Below are 20,240 nucleotides of genomic sequence, written 5' to 3'. Positions count from 1 at the left end.
CCTTATGGAGGTTAAGATTTAAGCAAGGATTTGAAAAACATTTTCTGTATTGAGGACATGGAGAAAAGTCCATCAATCAAAAAAAAAGAAAAGAGAAAAAAACAATGTATTTGAAAACAAGAGAAATTACAGGAGGCATGCAAATAAGTTAATGATTGACAATAGTTGTAAAAGTATAGGAACTAAAAATTTTGAAGAAAGGACATTGCTAATTACATGAAGATTAGGAAAAGTAGAAATGGTAGTTTTAGTTCTTCCCAAATGTTGTTGAAGTGGATAGAGACTGCACATAATTTGAGGCAAACAGAGGTCACTGCAATACGCTATGGTAACTGCCCAGGCAAGGCTTGTTTTCTGTATCAGCCTACATTCTGTTTTTGAGTCCAACAGAAGGTTGAAAGGCACAATTATCTACCTGAAAATTCAGACCCTTATATATATTGCAGGACCTTAATTTTGTTTTTTAAAAATCATCACTCACAATACTCATTGTTTGGTTGACTTTTAGATCAAGAGGACTTTTCTGAGATGATAGTTTTGTGCATTATTGGAGTGACTTCTAGCTATCATTTGTCATTAAGCAGCCTAGAGATCATGAAGATCTTTGTACATTATTATTTTCTTTCCTAGGTAGTATAAGTGACTGGCCGCCTAGCTCAGTAACTTTTCTTGATAACATCTGTTGGTATCTGCCATATCGGCAGATCATTTATTTTCATGGGAAAGTGTTCTAATTCCCATATATAAAAGGGATTGAAATAAGAGTAAGCCTGCCTGTCAAGAGCCTATTAAAGCTGTTACTTTGAATACGCATTAAAAAATAGGAATTAGTGCTAATAGGTATTTATATATGAACTTATTAAGACTATTTTACAGAGTGATGCTAAAAAATATGAACATGTAAAACTTATTGAGAAAGTAGTGATATAGGAACTTCATTTAAATATATGTAAATAAAAGTACAAAAAGTATAAATTTTATGTCAATATATTTATATATGTATAAAGCTTTTCTATACCTTTATTTCTTCAATAATTTGATGTATTCATATAGTCATGCAATATTTTATATATGTAAGTTTTCTGTACCTCTATTTTTAAAAAAGTGTGCATATATATATGTGTGTGTGTGTGTTGTGTATGTCAAAGAATGTATTTTTGTGTTCTCCCCTCAATTCGACTGAAATCTTAAGATCTGAAGAAGTAAATGTCACCAGGTTTCCAACCACCAACCACAAGACCCAGCCCCTGCTCTGTGAGCCACATCCTCCAGCACTTAGGGGAGTTCAAACATGACCCAACAGCACTTCAGTGCAGTACAGCCTGCATTGAAGCAGAGCTGCAGTGAACTGCCATGAAGGTCTCTGCATTGGCACCCCTTCCCTGGTTAGACCTCTGCTTGGACTGTCTCTGGCAGCTGGTCTAGCTTCATCCACGTCTCTGTTCTAGCAATATCATCCTTCAAATTCTTTCTCTGTCAAAGGCAATGATGAGCATTCTGTAGCAACATACCTGCATCCAGCCACTGTCAGTGTTTGTTAGTTTCTCCCTCCATTGCTTTGCTTTGCTTTGCTTTCCTTTCCTTTCCGTTCCTTTCCTTTCTTTTTCTTTTCTTTCTTTTCTTCTAAGATTTATTTATTTTGGGCCCGGCGCGATAGCATAATGGTTGAAGTCCTCACCTTGAACGCGCTGGGATCCCATATGGATGTCAGTTCTAATCCCAGCAGCCCCACTTCCCATCCAGCTCCCTGCCTGTGGCCTGGGAAAGCAGTAGAGGATGGGCCAAAGCCTTGGGACCCTGCACGCATGGGAGACCTGGAGGAGGTTCCTGGCTCCTGGCTTCTGCCTTTGCATTGGCTCAGCTCCAGCCGTTGTGGAGTGAACCATCAAACGGAAGATCTTCCTCGCTGTCTCTCCTCCTCTCTGTATATCTGCCTTTGCATTGGAAAGGCAGATATATAGAGAGGAGGAGAGACAGACAGAAATATCTTCCGTCCAATGACTCACTCCTCTGAAGCCAGGAACCAGGAGCTCTTCCGGGTCTCCCACGCGGGTGCAGGGTCTCAAGGCTTTGGGCCATCCTTGACTGCTTTCCCAGGGCACAAGCAGTGAGGTCGATGGGAAGCAAGGCGGCCGGGATTAGAACCAGTGCCCATATGGGATCCCAGTGCATTCAAGGCCGCTTAGTCACAGTGCCGGGCCCTCTCTCTCCTTTTCTTATAAGGATTTATGTATATGAAAATGCAGGGTTACAGAGGGAGTTGGGGGCGGGGTAGGGGAGACAGATTTTCCATGTGCTGTTTCACTCTCCAAATGACTGCAATGATCAGGGCTGGGATCGGCCAAAGCCGGGATTAGGAGTTTCTTCCAGGGCGCTCACGTGGCTGACAGTGCCCCAGGGATTGGGGCCATTTTATGGTGCTTTCCCAGGGACATTGGCAGGGAGCTAGGCCAGCAGCAGAGCAGTCGGGATTCAAACAGGCACTCAAATGGATGCCAGTGTGGTAAGTTGGTCATTTAACCCCACTGTACATGGTGCCAGTGCCTGCTTGTTAACCTTTTCTATTCCATTGGTAGCATTTTTCTGAATAAATGGCTTATTACATATATCAGGATAAGTGGTTTATGCCCAATCTTTTAAAATAATTACAATAGACCTGTGCAGTATTATCTTCATTAGAGAGTTAAGGAAAGCTAGCCCAGAACACTGCAATATTTTCAGCAAGTCAGCCACCTGGCAAAGTGGCAGACCCACTGTTGTAAATCCTGGCTTTTTCTCTGTCCCCTTATGTATCATAGACTGCCTTTTAGAGTAGGCATTTGAGATATATCTAGAGATAATTTATATCTACTAGCAGAGAGACCAGACAGAAGTTCATGAAAACTTATATACCTGTGGGTTGAGCCTTCTACAAGATTTACTAAAATACTTTATCAAATAACATACCTACATATTGAAAGGAAGGTTCTAAGGGCTTTTTTGTTGTTGTTGTTTTTTGTTTTTGGAAGGTTGAATGCTTGCGATCCCTTCTTGCTTGTATCGCGTCACACGTCAGGCATTTCACGCATGAGTCAGCCACACTGGCTTGTGGGGAGCCATCAAGCAACCATGTTACAGGAGTCTTCCCTGGACTCGCAGTCGTCCCTAGTAAAACTGCTGCATCTCCCCAACCAGCCCCAGTCTGTCTCTTCCTTGGGTGGCAAAAACATTCCTTTATTCCTGAAATTCAGTCGCTCTGCCTTTGGAGACAGCATTCTCACACAACTCATTTGCTCTGATGCACAACCACTTCACTCGGAAAAAAAAAAAAAAGAAGATATACAAATTCCCCAGGGACAGGATCCTAAGTAGCTTAAGTGACATTTCCTGCTATTGGAATTGACATCACTCACATTGTAAAATACCCAGTCACATGTGTAAAGTAGAAAGAAATGTATAGGAAAGGAGAACCAGAAATAATCATTGTGGATATTAGCAGGAACTTCCAATATGTGTATCTGTTAACATGGAAAATATTCTTCCTGGAAAATTATTCTGTGACTCTGCCTCTGTCTTTGAAGATTTGGGTATTGGAAGCCTGCCCTTGGCTACAGTTTATCATGGCTTTGCACTTACATGAGGATCCTTGTGCCTTTAGAATCCAGAAGTCCATGCCGACATATACTCATTTTCCTGGAGGACCCTCCACCCCCAGTAGAGTCTGTATGACACCAATGTCACAATGCACAATTTTGTAGCAATGATATGTTTTATGCAGCATGAAGAGCCCTACATAATAGGTATATCCAAATGTCAGATGTGGAAACCAGGTGCAGCAGTGTCACAGAAGAGCAGAGGTGCAGAAGAGCTTGCTTAAGGTAACGGGTGATCAGATGGATCAGGATTCTGTCTTAAGCAGATGGTTCGTATTCCCCACCACTATCATCAAAGTGCTGGTTTACTTTAAAAGTCTGGTTACCAGGTTAGGAAAACCAAGCTACACACAGGGATGATCGATATGCCTGCAGCAGACTTGCAGAAGGATCCAGTGTGAGTGTGCATATGTGAGCACACATGCAGATACCTTCCTTGGACATTAATTCTGTCTGTTGCCCTTTAGTGAGAATTTTCCCAAGTTTCTAAGAAATGCTCACTTGGCAGCTTAGCAGAAAACCAAAAGCCTTTTGTGTGAGAGTGCTGTCCAGCTTTATAATGTGGAAATATCTTGCTTGTAAATTCTGCATTTGGATGTGGCTTCTTTAACTCCATCCCAGCACGTTGCTGCTGAATCACATTATAGTGACCTCCTTGGTTTCTGGGACTGCAAGAGACAAAACAGCCACGGGAGCTGAAATACAATTATAAAGGGAGGCTTTCCACTGAAGTTGGAATCCAATACTTCAGCAAGACTGTCACTTACCTGAACTTTCCTGGGAAGAAAACAGTGGGTGGCATTCCCACATATTTTACTTTTGGGAGGTGTTGGATATTCTTTGCTGTTGCCATTGAGAATCTAGGCACCTACCAGTCTGGCTTTGCCGGAGAACCTAGTTTGGAGATAAGGTTTGAAAATGTTTGCCTCTCAACCTGTGCTCATGCCTTGAAAACTATTTGCACTGGTAACTACAAGCTTTTGTGTGCCTAGGGAGGTTAGCCAGTTTGGTAGAGAGGTAGAGATCATCAGGGAGGGAGTGGAGAAGAGCAGTAATTTTTTTTAAAGATTTATGTGTTTCTTTATTTGAAGGCATAATGATAAAATGGGAAAGAAAAATCTTCCATTCTGTGACTCAATTTGCAAATGCCCAAAGCAGCTGGAGGTGGACCAGACTGAAGCCAGGAGCCTGGACATTCGTCTGCGTTCTTCCCTGTGAGTGGTAGCCAGTTGAACCATCATCTGTTGATTCATAAAGACATGGGCAGGAAGCTGAATTGAAAGTGATGGCAGAACTCAATTCTAGGTACTCCCACATGGTGCATGAATGTGAAAGGCAGCAGTTTAATATAATATCTGCTTCAGCATACTCTTCACCCTGAACATTTTCATTTGAAAAGTCCTGTCCACCTCTGGAAAACCAGGAATCCCAACATTTATGGGAAAGTTAGACCAAAGAAGATGAGATCAGATGTTTGTTCAGCAGGGATAACAAGCTGTTGTTTTCCATATGATGAAAGTGTATTATTCAGACTTTAAAATTACTTAAATTTTGTTCCCATTTTTTAAAAAACTAGAATTTTCAATCAAAACTCCTAAGTATTCGCTTTCTTATTACTTAGTCTTTGCATCAAGCAATATTTTTTAGATCTTTAAAATGATCATTTCTCAAAGTAGTTTTTTTTAAAAGTACATTATGTGCTAGATATTGCTTCAAAGTACTTTATGAACCCATTTAATGTCCACAACAGTACTGGGAGGTAACCTGTTATTTCTTTGTTTTATTAAGCACAAGAGCCTAGTGAGAGTGAGAAAGACAGACCTAAAGATTATATCCTGCTATCCACTCGTTTGCTCCCTAAATACTCACAAGGGCTGGAACTGGGTTGAGCTGCAGGAACTCAGTCCAGCTCTCCTGTATGGAAGATAGGAACTCAACTACTCATACCACTGCCTGCTACTTCCTTTGCTACTTGAGTAGGGAGAAGACATGGGGAGCTAGAGCCTGGATTCAAACCCAGCAATTCTCAAATGGGTCTCAAATGACGTATTCAGCAGCTGAGCCACTAGGCCAAACACTCATCTCCATGATTCCTGTTTTAGACTAGGAGAAACTGAGGAACAGAGAGCTGAAAACCCAGGCCTGGGAGGAGTTTACCATGGCAAAGGATTCCGACTCAAGCAGTCTGGCCTCACTGCTCTGCAATGAGATCTCAGACTGTAGACATCATGGAGGTGAGGGTAACAGGATACTGGGGATCTTAAGACATTCTATTTCAAATACCTGGTATAGATCAAAGTTCTTAGGGGGTTTCCTATACTACTACCCTGTATGTAGATCATGTTAGACTGGTACGCTGAGGCCCCTTGGATGTCAGTGATCTATATACCATGTCTCACATCTCCTAGAATGGGCAGAATCATAATTATGCCCTGAAACTGTATCTTGAACCCCTGATTTCAAACACCATTCCACTCTGCCTCCTCATTTTTTGGTGAATTATCATACTGTAATATTCTTACCCAGTAATAGCAAATGTCATAAAACCTCCTAATTGAGTGGTTGGTAGATTGACCCCTGGTACTATTTGCCGGGGCGGGGGCAGGGGGAGGGTTAAAGGAAAGGGAATGGGAGAGAAAGCCCTACTAGCCTTATTCTCCCCCATCCTGTACAGTCTCCAGTTTCAAATACATCCCACCCCCCAAAAAAAGAACACACTGCTTCCTGCGCATTTTGCTCTGAGAAACCTCCACTGTGAGCTCCTACTGGTTCATTTGGCTTTAAGCACCAGGCACAGAGGGAGTTTTTAACTGCAGTATATAGATGTGCGTAACCCTTAATGAGAACGGATGCCCAAGTTGATCAGCCGACTGGCGATTGAACAGACTGTTTCCTCGGATCCTCCGTAACAATTTGCTTGTCTGGCTAATGTATTTGAATTATAATAACTCCCTTTCTAGCCTCTCCTCCCAATATTGTATGAGCAGAGTTCCCACATGATTTACACATACAATACAGACATAAATTTGCACATAAGTGCACCCTGGGATTCAGAGCATTCTGTGTGTGTTTGTCTCAAATTCCCTCCTTGGCCCCCACCCCCAAGGGTTTTTTCCCCCATTAGGCAAATGGAAGGCCCATGCCACCTGTTAGCATTACATCATTGGCTCCCCAGAACACAGTTGCACCAAAGGCCTTAAACAAAGTAGTTCTTCTTGTATTGTTTGCACTCAAAGAGCTGATATCATGCCAACTGATGTCATTGTATGTCTTTGTATAACTGCTATGGCAACTGGGCAGGTGGGGAGCCTCCAACTGATGTCATTGGGAAAGGAGGTGTAGAGGCAGAATTTTAAAAAGCTCTAGGCTGTTTTTTGCTGTGTGGGGAGTTTTTTGGCTTGCATTTTTTACAAAATAGTTGCTTTTAAGGCAAGTTACAGCTTGAGTACCATAAATAAGAACAAAAAGCCCCTCCACCCAAGTCACTTGTTTAGAGTTTGCTGTTTTGTTCTGTCCTCTCATCTCATACGGAAAAAACGTAACAACTGCCTTTTTTTTTTTTTTCAAGAAAAAAGTGAATTAGTTTCCCATCATAGAATCTGTGTGAAACCGTTTCCTTGGACTTCCATGGAGGAAAAGCTGAGCAGCTTTTCAGTAGTTCTTTAGAGTCCCTGTGATGGTGACAATGTTTTGTTTTGTTTTGTTTTTTCCCCAAGTATTCACTGGTAAAGGGTAAAGCTTTTCTGTTTTTTTTTTTTTTTTAATTTTAATTTTTATTTTTTTCTACTTTGAAAAAATGTTACTTTGGGCCTAAACTTTATTGTCAAGATTTTGTGGAAGAGTAGATTCACAGTCTATAAGGGTTTAATTCTGAATATTAATTATATTAATTAACATGAGTTGAGGGCTTTTTTTTTTTTTTGTCTCTTTAAAAAACAAAGGTTTTGCCTTGACTCATTTCTAATGGGTAGAGTGGTCTTAGTATCACTCCTTTGAATTTTCTGGATCATCACCTTACATTAATAAAAATGTGATTTCATGATTTCTATGTTTCTCATGACTGATTTTATGTCTATCGGCTGTAAAATGCCGGAGACTCAGTTTGGGTTCTAGTCTGGAATGTTCTGCTGTGGTTACCAAAGATGAGAACTGGAATGGACAAGAGACTTGGGAACTAGTGTCTGGGGGAACTTGTTGTCTTACTTCAATGTGACCATATCTTGCTCACACACTGCCTTCTGCCTTACCTTCTGGGCCGGATGTGTTCTGTGGTTTTCAACTGAAAAGCATCTTCCATGTTCTCCCTCTTTTCAAGTCAAAGACCAGAGAAGGTCAGATGTGCTTTATTAGACTTAGAGGTGAGCTGCTGGTAATGATGGCAACCCAGATTTCACAGTCTTTACATGTCTTCCTGTCTTGAATATTTGGAGCCTCAGAAGAACGCTTTGGGATTATCTGTGTGTGAAATAATGTGCGACAAATCTTAAAGGATAATGTATATACCTAACATTGATCCCTGCATGTCCTAACTGAACTGTTTTCTTTTTTGCAAAGTCCTTCAACTTTTGGTAAATATTAAATATCTGTTTTTCATGTACTATTAAATGGAAGTATTGTCATTATTTTCATATACTTTTCACAACTCTTTCGATGACCGTATAATTTTCCGTGGAATGAATGTGATGACTTTTGCTTTGTTTTGCTTTTAAGTTATTTCTGTTTTTAAGTTGGCCTTTTCCATAAAACAGTGTTGTTCTGAGCACCTTTATGTACCTATCTGAATATCTTTAATTACGCGAGGTGGCTGAGATACAGCCCCATCAGTGCAACTACTTGGTTAGGGGAATTTTGTATTTTAAAGATGGACACAATTTAAACTTTTGGTGTGAGACCTATGATGCTTGAGAGGCAGAGCAGACCCTCCAACTGAAATCTGTGTTTTTCACGGACCCATTGGAGGTCCCCTAGTGGGTTTGTGTACATACAATTCTCTGAGTTCGGTAAAAAAGGACCGAGCTGCTCTCGGATTCCATTCTGCCAGAAGTCGGAGTTGATATGTCAGGAACCTACGTGGAAAATATCCAAAAGGGATCATTAGAATGTCTCATGCCGCCCTACCTGTGTTGTCTATTTTCAGCATTTCTCTACTTCCGTGTCCCAGTCATGCAAACAGTCCTCATAACAGCAGCTAATACTTGCTGAGCAATAACATATACCAGGGCAATGTGCCAATCACTTCACACACAGTCACTCATCTCAGTCTCAGAACTGGAGGCCTTTGTCCTCATTTTACACATTGGGGCTCTGAAACAGAGGCAAGGGACAAGGTTGGCCATGTCACAGGCCAGGAAGTATTGGTAGCAGGATCCCAGCCAAGGTCATTGGACTTTTCCAAGGGTTCTGCTCAAAACGACTCTGCTGTACTGGGAGCACGCTTGGCCTTTTGGGTTAGATGAGCTACGAAGGTGCTAGCGACATGCAAGACTCAGCTGGAGTTCTCTGCCAGAGGAGGCCAGGCCTTCCTCCCTCAGCTCCCTAATAGACCACTAAATACAGATGCCGATCATATTAGCAACAGGTAAAATCGCCTGTCCTGTACAGAATCTTTCCTTTTGTCTATCTCCCTCTCTCCCTTCCTATCAATCTCCCTATCCACTCACCTACCTACTCAGTCTATACAAAGTGCACCTGCCCTGCAGAAAAGGTACCCTTTTGTGCCAGCTCTGGTGACTTAACAGATGGTCACTCTGGCTTTCTGTGTTTGTATTCCAGGTGGACTTAGTAGTTTTAAGCAGAACCATGAGAACCTCTGTGACAACTCCCTCCAGCTCCAGGAATGCCGGGAGGTGGGGGGCGGCGCGTCTGCGGCCTCCAGCGTGCTACCTCAGTCCCTCCCCTCCACCCCCGACATCGAGAACGCAGAGCTCACGCCCATCCTGCCCTTCCTCTTCCTCGGCAACGAGCAGGACGCTCAGGACCTGGACACCATGCAGCGGCTGAACATCGGCTATGTCATGAACGTCACCACTCACCTTCCTCTCTACCACTACGAGAAAGGCCTCTTCAACTACAAGCGGCTGCCGGCCACCGACAGCAACAAGCAGAACCTGCGGCAGTACTTTGAAGAGGCTTTTGAGTTCATTGGTAACTATCCCTGGTGGAGCTTTTCATCTGTCCTTTCCTTTCCCTCCGGTTGCTGCTTGACTATCATCTGCAAGGTTTATTCCTGCTTTACAAAACTAAATGCTATGCCCCGTCCCCGCAGTGCAACCCAAATCACGTTCTAGCTTGGGAAACGCATTGGAGCTACCAAGATGGATACCGAACAAACCATTCCATTGGTTTCGGATCTGTCCAACTAGAGAGTTTCATTGCTCAGGTTCTGAATGTGAAAGTGTGTGTGTGTGTGTGTGTGTGTGTGTGTGTGTAGGACGGAAGTGGTGCTTAGCTCTGCATGCTCTGTAACCAGGGGAACAGATTGATGGAAAATCAGAAATTGGAGGTCAGAGCTGGGCCTGCTGTTGCCCTCACAGCTTTGCAGGGATGAAATACAAAGTTATTTCAAAGGGTCAGGTCAAAGTACAATTAACAGCATAAGAAGTTTGAGATATGATGCATCATTTTTCTTCATAATTTGCATAATATGCATTTTCCATGATCTTTTTGATGATCTCTCACATGACACCATTTTCAAACACATCTGTATCTTCCTGTTGCCCTACTAAGATTTTATTCATCCAGCCTAGGCGGTGGCATCGTTTCAAGTTTAAGTTGCAGTTGGCATGACTTCCTGATATGAGGTTGGGGTAAAGGTAGTGTTTGCTGAAGGCTTGGTTCCGAAGAAACTTTTGGTAATACTGTACTGGGCATCTTTCTGCGATGAATCTTCGAAGAGGAAAGAGGAGTAGGGTAGAGCGGGGAATTGTTTCTCCTTACTTGACTTGTCCCAGCTTTAAAACAATGAGAAGCCAAAGCTTACAGATACTTGTGCCAGTGAGATGGTCTAGAAATCTCTTATTAGTTTGCCCCAAACTCACACAAGGAAGAAGGACCAGGTTGTATAGCCTGAATAGTTCTCAAGAAGGAACATTCTAGCAACAGCAGACTTTAACCTCAGAAGAAATGTGTTATCCATTCAATCCTGATTCTAATCCAAGTGTTTGTTGCTACTATAGTTTCAAAATATTTTAAGGCTCCAAGTATGATTTGGGAAAACCAGAACTTAGCAGACACTTCACATTTTTCAAATGGCTCCAGTCTTTATTACTATAAAGGCATGAGCTGATACTTGCACTAAATCTTGCAGCAGATTATTAGGGGCCTCTGTCACAGGGGGAAAACACTTTTTTTTTCCCCCACCAGGAAAATCCTTAGGTTTAGCAGCCATTGAATCTGATGGGTTTGCCATAGATTAGGCAGTTCTGGGCAGTTTTTCCAGCTGCTTTCTTTGCAATTTGTAGCTTTTTTTTTTGGTACGATCATAGGATATTCAGTCTGGGAAGAAATTATGAGTGAGCACTGAACCTACTGAAGTAAAGTGACATCCCCAGGTATCAGGGATTCTAGTGTCAGTGAAATGACCAGCGTGCAGGTTTCTTGACTCCATCTTGACTCCCTAGAATGTCTCAGTTGGCAACTGGAGATAACGCTACCTCAAATTCTTGATTAACAAAAATCTGAGCCAAAATCTGAGCCCTGAAGTAATATTTGTCAGCAAGTACATGAGGAACTTCCTGGTTGATATGTGATACTATGACTGGGATTCCATCTGACTCCAGTTGGGGAAGTTAGGAAATTGTTTCACATTTAGCAAGTGGCATTAGATAAGCTCGTTCTAAGAGGATTTCAACTGAAGCACTCACATTCCTTTTGGATTATTCAGGCTTACTTTTTTTTTTTAGACAAACAACAAAACCAATAATAAGCAACATTTAGCCTAAAGAACAATTCAGAGCAATATACTACTTGGGGAGAACTTTATTTTCATTGTTATCTTCTTATATAAACTGAAATCTTATAGTCTTGCTTTAGGGATACCAAGAGTGTAATATAAATTAAGCAGAGCTTAGGTTTAAAGTTTAACTGGCTAGTTTACTTTTTTTTTTTTTTTTTTTTTTTTTTTTTTTGGTATCAGTGTTAATACTCAGACACAAGGATTAAGATTCTATGAATTTATATATCGAAAAATTATATTCCACCAAGTTACACTCATACAAGATACGAGTATATGTGTAATGGGACCAGTGATCAAACTTACCACTTAGCATTTCACTCTCCCATCACCTTGTTTTTTGGCCTGGACTGGTTAATTAATCATATATGATGAAGAGAAGAAATTTTACATGGAGAATGCTTTTTGTGTAACACTTAAATTTTTCTTTCTTTCTTTTTTTTTTTTTTAATTAAAAACTCAGACTAACAGACAGAAGAGACAGAGGGAAAGATCTTGTGTCTGCTGATTCACTACCCAAGTAGCCACAATGGCCAGAGCTGAGCCAATCCAAAGTCAGGAGCCAGAAGCTTCTTTCGGGTCTCCCACTTTGTTGTATTGTCCCAAGGTTTTGGGCGATCCTTTACTGCTTTCCCAGGCCACAAGCAGGGTTCTGGATGGGAACTGGATCAGCTGGGATACAAACTGGTACCCATATGGGATCCTGGGCACAAGCAAGGCAAGGACTTTAGCCACTAGGCTACTGTGCTGGGCCCTCATGAAACACTTTTATTCCACTTTTGGGAAAGCCTGGAAAACAGTTTGAGTTAATTCCCTACTATTATCATATCGTCCTTTCCTCCACATTTATGTCTAATTGATATTCCATCAGGGAAGCTTTCTTGGATAAGTCTACTCATTAAGAATCTCCTCAGGAAATGCCCACAAGCTATTCTCCTGAGCTTTGAGTATATTTGACTACTTAGAAAATATCATATTCCTCCATCTTCCACATCATGGCCATGTGGGAACTCCATATATAGAGCCATAGGGATTAAACTTGGCTTTCTTAGGAAACACTAAACATAATAACTTTCCAGATTTTTTAAAAATTATTTTTATTGGAAAGGCAGATATAGAGAGAAGGAGAAATAGAGAGGTTTTCCATCTGCAGTTTTACTCCCCAAATGGCTGCAACAAGCAGAGCTGAGCCGATCTAAACCCAGGAGCCTCTTCTGGCCTCCACTGTGGGTTCAGGACGTAAGGACTTGGGCCATCCTCTGCTGCTTTGCCAGGCCTTGAGCAGGGAGCTGGATGAGAAGTGGAGCAACCAGGATATGAATTGTTGCCCATATGGTATGCTGGTGCTTGAAGGTGGAAGATAAGCCTATTGAACCATGACATCAGCCCTTACTTGAATGTTTTAATCTTTTAGCCTTGGATCAGGATTTGATGAGACTCTTACCTATTTATTGCCAGTTCCTGTATAGAACAATGTAAAAGAATTTTTTTTTCTCAATCCAAAACAGAAGTTTTATTAATAGCACTAGTTTCAATGAGTCACAGAACTTGGTAAGTGAAGTTAGCTTCCTTAACCAGACCAGTAACTACATTATATTGGCATATATGAGAATACTTCAGAAAGTTTATAGAAAATGCATATTGTGAGAAAAGTATACCTGGGTTACAAATACGGCACCCAAATGACTTATTCTTTAATCCCACTTTCCATGTAATTTTTGGAATAACTGGGTGTATGTGGGATCATATTCTCCCTCTCCCTCCATTTTTTCGATAGCATGATTCCGAGGGGGGAAAAAATAGAAAAAGATAAAGACATTTGAGAGAGTGGTTCAATGACTGTTAAGGTCTACTAAATCCAAAGGTTTCCCAATCTGTATGTGAATTATTGTAGGTGTAGTCAGTGCACTGCTATCACTTGTAAGTAAAACATGCCTGTGAGTAATTCCTTCCTTTGCATTGTTTTCTCTTCAAATGTAGACATCTGCCTTGTTGTTTATACTCATCCTGATTGTAGCCAGCCAGAGAAGTTGTGGCATGGACACGAGTAATTAGCTAGTAGACTATACTTGTTTATGAAATGATTTTAACTCATTCTGTCTCTATCCATCTCTCTTGGTTCCCCTTTCATCTCCTGTCTCTGTCTTGGTTTTTCCAGAGGAAGCTCACCAGTGTGGCAAAGGACTTCTCATCCACTGCCAAGCTGGGGTGTCTCGCTCTGCCACCATCGTCATCGCTTACTTGATGAAGCACACTCGGATGACCATGACTGACGCATATAAATTTGTCAAAGGCAAACGACCAATTATTTCCCCAAACCTTAACTTCATGGGGCAGTTGCTGGAGTTTGAGGAAGACCTCAACAACGGTGTGACACCGCGAATCCTTACACCAAAGTTAATGGGCGTGGAGACGGTTGTGTGACGGGGCTGGATGGATGCTCTTCCTTGGGAGAGGAGGAGGATGGATTCTTTTTTTGTTTTTTAAATTTAGTTGGGGATAAAGTTTGTGAATGAAAACAAATGACTTGTTTAAAGACTTTTTATTTTTAACAAGTGTGAGAAGACTATAACTTTTGATGCCCTGGAGACTAAAAAGTAGGGAGGCTTCCAAGGTCGTTTTTTAAAGCCAACAATAAAAATATGAGAAAAATTGTTCCCCCCTTTCCTTTTAAGCTATTTGTAGAGTTTATGACTAAATAGTCTGTGCAGGCTCATAGACCTAAGATACTATACTTTAAACCAATTAAAAGAACCAAAAGTCAGTAACAAAGACACTTAATACTGGAAGCCCCGGGGTCTACCTGGGCCATCCATATGGAAAACAAAAACGCAACCAAACCAAGCACTGTTGTGTTCCCTGGTGCAAGGAAAGGATCAGGGCAGCCCAAGCGGTCTAAGAACCCTTCACACATTCTTGAAGAGACAAAGGACTTTGTTGATTTTGTGGGTTTCATGCTCTGGATTTATTTTTCCTTTGTCTGGGTTTAAGAGATTTTTGAAATAGTAAGGAACTGACCATCATGCCACATGCCTTCTCCTGGCAGTTTGTGCAATAATATGGTGTTTTGAGTGTGCAAACTATTTAGAGCTGGCAGCTCAACAATAGAAAAATAGTGCAGATTTGCCAGCTTGAAGGAGATAGAAAGGAATTTAATAATATCAATGATTTTCCTCCCCATCTCCCCTTCCACCCAACTGTTTTTTTTCAATTTGATTCTGGTTACAGTGCCATAAACCTTGTTACATATGTATATCAGAATGTTAAAAAAGAAGAAAAATTTATTTAAAAATATTTTTCGCAAAAAAACTTGGTGTGTTTCTGTTGATTGTGTAAAAATTTATTTTCATTATATAAAAAATTAATTTTGGGATGTGTCTTTTATTCCCCTTTTACGTCAACTTATGTTTACATCTCTTACCTGAGTAATGTATACAGATTACATAATTGGAAATGAAGAATATGACTACATATAGAGGAAGAAAGATGAGGAAGAGAAAATGTATATTCTTTTTTTTTTTTAATCTATTTTATTGTATTGTTGTTGACAATCTTTACATAGTTAATTACAGTTAAAGAAAAAAAGGGTTCAAGGGGATAGGGAAGTGGGTAATACTATTATGTCCATATTGTTTCCATCATGTATCTGAGGTAAAGGGGGATATTGAGGGAGAAGCCCCACCCAGTTTCCCGCCCACCCCAAGTCCCGGATGTGGGGCATGCTCTGAGATATGTGCTCAAGTGGTGTTAATAGTTCTCCAGTTATGAATCGCTGCCAGTTTCGCTTGATGAGGTTGTCCACTGATTGATATGGTCCATTATAAAGTCTCCGTTTGCCCCATATTTCGCTGCCAACATATAGCTGAGATGGTTGATTGATCTGTTCTGTCTTCTGTCTTTTCTTGATTAGAGTTCTGAGTCCAGCAGTTCGATTGGGGAGATCTCAAAGAAACTTTGAGGTATTCCCAGACCAGATTCTTGTATGTTCTAGCAAGCACAGGGCCCGGCACAGTCCATCACCCCGATCAGCTGGTGGTTTCAATTGCTGGGCTGGTTCTGTTTTCAGTCCCGAGTTGTACTGGAACCAATGGGTGTTGCAGTCCAGTCTGGTTTGGCCCTTACATCAACCAGTGGGAGCTGCAGCCTAGTCAGAGCAACCCACAATAACCCCCACCAGGCGAGCCCCCTACCCTGGTTTGCCAGTATGTGTAGCAGAAGACCAGTCTGTCCCCCATCCCATTTGGCTCTTGTACTTGTCAATGGGTATTAAAGCTTAGTTCTATCTAACCAACTCAACCATCCAGCCCTCACGGGTGTTGTTGAGTGCCTCTCTATCTAGCCATCCCATCCCCCGTCCTAGTTTTCATGCCCTCCCACGGGAGTAGTGACCCAAGAAGGGGGAACCCACTTTTTCCCTCCCAGGTCTCTCTGTCCCGGTTTATGCACTCTTTAGGTGGTTCTGTGCTTTGACTTGGCAGAATTAGTCCCCAGTGCCAGCTTCTGCGGCTATGCCCAACCATCCCTCACCCACTCTAATTTATGCTTGCACCAGCAGGAATAATCAGCCCAGCCTGGCTTTTCCCTGATCTAGTCCACATGCAGCGCACAGGTATTGTAGCCTTGCTTAGTCTGGTCTGTCTCTATCCCAGCCCACGCTCTCCAGTGGGAGTAGCTGTCCAGCGAGGGGACCAGCCCCTTAATCCCCCTGCCAGCTCTGTCCCTCCCTTCCTGGATCTCACGTGTGCTGGTTGGGTGCTGCATTCATATCCAGTACAGGCAACCACGCCCTGGCATTCCATAATGTGTACTGGTTTTGTCGTGACCAAACCCGGCTCATCCCACACTCTGTTCTGGTGATCGGATTTGCCAGTTGGTGACATGAACTGATTCAGCCTGGTCTGCTCCTGACCCATGCTGAATGTGTGCCAGTGGGAAACTTTCCATGGCCTATTCTGTTCTGTTTCCTATCATGCTTCTTGTGCTTACCTGCAGGGACTGTGTCCTGTCAGAGGAGTTGCCCAGGCTCCTCCATCAGAACCCCTCCTAATGCCAGATTTTGCGCATGCCAGGGGGTCCTTGAGCCAGCCCTACTCAGTTCCCCTCCTGTCCTAGCAGGAAGAGAAAATATATATTCTCAATATGAAGCAGAGAGAGCTCTAATATTGACCTGTGCTGTCATGGTTTCATAATCCTGTCTTCCTCCTTGGAGAGTCTCAGCTAGAGGACAGCCCAACACTGTGGGGGAAGGGTGTTTGGGGAGGGGTTCCCGTGAGCCTTTGAGACCTAGCAAACAAATAGTTAGAATTCAGCCATCTTCCCAGAGACTATTTGATACCCACTATTTGATGACGCTCTGGCCTGTAGGGATCTAAATGGTTCTCACTTGCCTCCAGTGCTGCTTACTCACTCCACTGCTTTGGTGACATTAACCCAGTCAGGAGTGCTTTGCCACCAACTGTAATTTTTTTCTTCCAATATACTCAGTTCAGTTCCTCAAGTACAACTTATTTGTGATAAATTTTGGTTAATACGTAGCTAAGTTCCCTATCCTCAAATAATTGAGGTTGCAGCAGGGAAGAGTAAAATTCAAATATTTTCTGTGTTTTATTAACATACACATAGATGTTTACAGGTACTTGGCCATAAAGAAGATGTAACAGGAAACTTTTTATCTGTTTATCTGGTGTAAGTTGAAGAATTCTGGCTTGTCTGAAGATACGTGACTATATTTGATAAATACTTTTGTAAGCATTTGCTTACCAGTGGTAAAGAAAAAAATTTTTTTCTAAGATTTATTTTTTATTGTGAAATCCGATACACAGAGTGGAGGAGAGACCGAGAGGAAGACCTTCTGTCCACTGATTCACTCCCCAAGTGAACACAACAGCTGGAGCTGAGCTGATCCAAAGCTAGGAGCCAGGGGCCTCCTCTAGGTTTCCCACACAGATGCAGGGTCCCAAGGCTTTGGACCATCCTTGACTGATTTCCCAGGCCACAAGCAGGGAGCTGGGTGGGAAGCGGGACCGCTGGGACACAAACTGGCACCCCTATGGGATCCCAGCCCATACAGATTGAGGACTTTAACTACTAGGCTGTTGCACTGGAGCCAAAACAAAACTTTTTGATTTTCTTTCCCAAAGTTATTTGTATTTTCTTTTGTGAGAAAAGTGGAGATTGAATTTAACATGGAGAACAGAGCTGTTTGGGTTATTTTAGTTTAGCACAAAGTGCCAAAGAGATAAACAATAAATCTCTCTTATGGTACTTTATACCATGAAAACTAAACATTTCCTAGAACCTAAAGCCTATTTAAGGAGTTAGGTTGATATATAATTGATGGCTTAAAATATATAACAATTTGCTAAACATTTCTTTTAAGTCCAAATGTTAAATTTCCAAGTGTAGAAATCTTCCCACTCCCCTTTCTTAACAGATCAAGGAGAAGAATCAACCCAGTTTTACTTCTTTAGTTATACAGGAAAGATTTATGCTTTTGGACATGTATGATGTTCATGGAAAGTCTGTCTTGGGACAGACAGGGATCCTGCCAGCCAGCATACCAAGACCTGTGAGAGGGACCCAGGCCTTTCTCACTAATCTGCTTTAAGTTACTCCGCCTCCATTTCTTCATGAGGAATGTTAACCACTTCATGAGAATAATATTGATTAACCAAATCATTCCTCTACAAGTCAGATTCCCCCTTGGGTTTGGGGCCTCACTGGATGCCTGGGAGCTTTAAGGCAGAACTAGGGAATAATTGTGTGTCTTTTCTGAGAAAGTAGAGTTTCTGACCAATGTATGGATTATTCTTGGAATTTAGTAAGGAATTAGTTATGCTGAAAGAATTTAATGCCTTGACAAAACGACTCGGTACTATATCAACTTAAAAGACACACAGCAGGCATTTATTGCCTTTCTTTTAACAGAACAACAGCTCCCATCCTGTCTGTATACATTCATGTCAATAGCTGGTAATTTTTCCATTCACTGCATGCGAAGCAGGATGGAGGATTCATAGTTCATGGAGAAGCTTACACTGGTTGCTTTTGGACAAGAGCAGGCAAGGTGGGAAGTAGGGCAGGGAAGCTGGCAAGTGGAGCTTATGCTACAAAGGGAGATAAAAATAAGAAATGTGTACAATGTAGTAGTCTTACCTTAGGGATAAATGAGAAAGAATGACTTTTTAAAAGGCTAATGAAATTCAAGCAGAAGGTTAGGGTAAAACAAGGGGGAGTACAAAGGTAGGACTGGGCTGGAACAGTTGACTAAGTATTGCTAAATTATAAGCTAAACTGAATAAAGATGAAACAGTAGTGGCCTTCACACTGCTTGTGGATGAACTCCTGTAAATAAGCCATGGACACTTTTCTTTCTTTCCTAAATGTGTAACATGCATTCTCAGGAAATATGGGTGGTTTAATTTTAAGCCCCAAACAGAAACAGTTATCATATGTGGATGTTAGGGTAAGGGGAAGAGTGAGGCAAACACTGAATATAAAGTCATTGCCAGAAGATGGGCAATACTAAAGACTTCAGGGGAAAAAATGGCCAAAATCACACTTTTTTTAAAAAAGATTTATTTATTTTTATTACAAAGTCAGATATACAGAGAGGAGGAGAGACAGGAAGATCTTCCGTCCAATGATTCACTCCCCAAGTGAGCCACAACGGCCGGTGCTGTGCCGATCTGAAGCCGGGAACCAGGAACTTCTTCCAGGTCTCCCACGCGGGTGCAGGGTCCCAAAGCTTTGGGCCGTCCTTGACTGCTTTCCCAGGCCACAAGCAGGGAGCTGGATGGGAAGTGGAGCTGCCGGGTTTAGAACCGGCACCCATATGGGATCCCGGAGTGTTCAAGCAAGGACTTTAGCCGCTAGGCCACTGTGCCGGGCCCCAAATTACACTTTTCTACAGAGCTTGCTACCTTGTAAAAGTAATAGACAATGAATTCCAATACTCTCCATGGTTCCTGATTTCTGCATCTGAGATACTCTGTTTTGGTGTCTGGTGTAAGATGTGTAAGTCAGGACTTGATCAGAGGATGAAACTGCTGTGATACCAAGTGCAGAGTATTCCAGAGATTAGATTTTAGGCAATTATAACTTTTGTTAATGTTTGGTGTGAGATCTATGAAGCAAGACTTGATCAGAAGCACAGAGAGTCGCCCATGGAGCATGAAAGGTTACTTCTGGGAATTAGACTGCAAAGCAATTACTAGACCTTGAGATGTCAAAGGGCAATGTGTCTCATGATGGCCAGAGTCTGTGTGAATCTGCAAGACCATCAGAGAGAAAATCTAGACATGAGCTAGAAGATGGCTAAGAAGTAAGAACTAGGACAAACTAGGACCCACAGCATACTTTCACCAATCTCAAGTGAAGAAGAGCAGGGTCCTCCGCATGGAGTTACTTGTGTCCATAGTGTAAGATTTGGAAAAGTGAAGGCCGAGATCTGGAGAATTTTCTGAGCTACAACCACAGCCACTAGCCTAAGTCAAGGTGAGTCACTGGCTCATGGAAAACAGGCTAACTGCCAACAGGGGCCTAGTGTCTGCTTTAAGTTGGGTGGCTTCTACTTCACTTGCACTTCTTCAACTCTGAAAACAGAAATGGGAATCTTGGGAAGCACACTTGCAGGTTTAGCTAAATGGATGGTACAG

General features: G+C 42.0%; 1 protein-coding gene across 3 annotated transcripts in view; it reads left to right on the top strand.

The window, feature by feature from the left end:
- DUSP10 (dual specificity phosphatase 10) overlaps positions 1-14,227 on the top strand; it is a 56,431-nt gene extending 42,204 nt beyond the window's left edge. For all 3 annotated transcript variants that reach the window (XM_058669198.1, XM_004578622.3, XM_058669199.1), the window contains exons 3-4: positions 9,405-9,776; positions 13,742-14,227. In XM_058669198.1, coding sequence (XP_058525181.1) covers positions 9,405-9,776; positions 13,742-14,007 — 638 coding nt within the window. In that variant the 3' untranslated portion in view covers positions 14,008-14,227. The remainder of the gene's footprint in view (positions 1-9,404; positions 9,777-13,741) is intronic.
- The last annotated feature ends 6,013 nt before the right edge of the window (positions 14,228-20,240 follow it).

The sequence above is a fragment of the Ochotona princeps genome, chromosome 10, assembly GCF_030435755.1.
Source record: "Ochotona princeps isolate mOchPri1 chromosome 10, mOchPri1.hap1, whole genome shotgun sequence".
NCBI classification, from domain to species: Eukaryota; Metazoa; Chordata; class Mammalia; order Lagomorpha; family Ochotonidae; genus Ochotona; species Ochotona princeps.
Note: the sequence above shows the minus strand (reverse complement) of the source record. Positions and strands in the feature narration are given on the sequence as shown.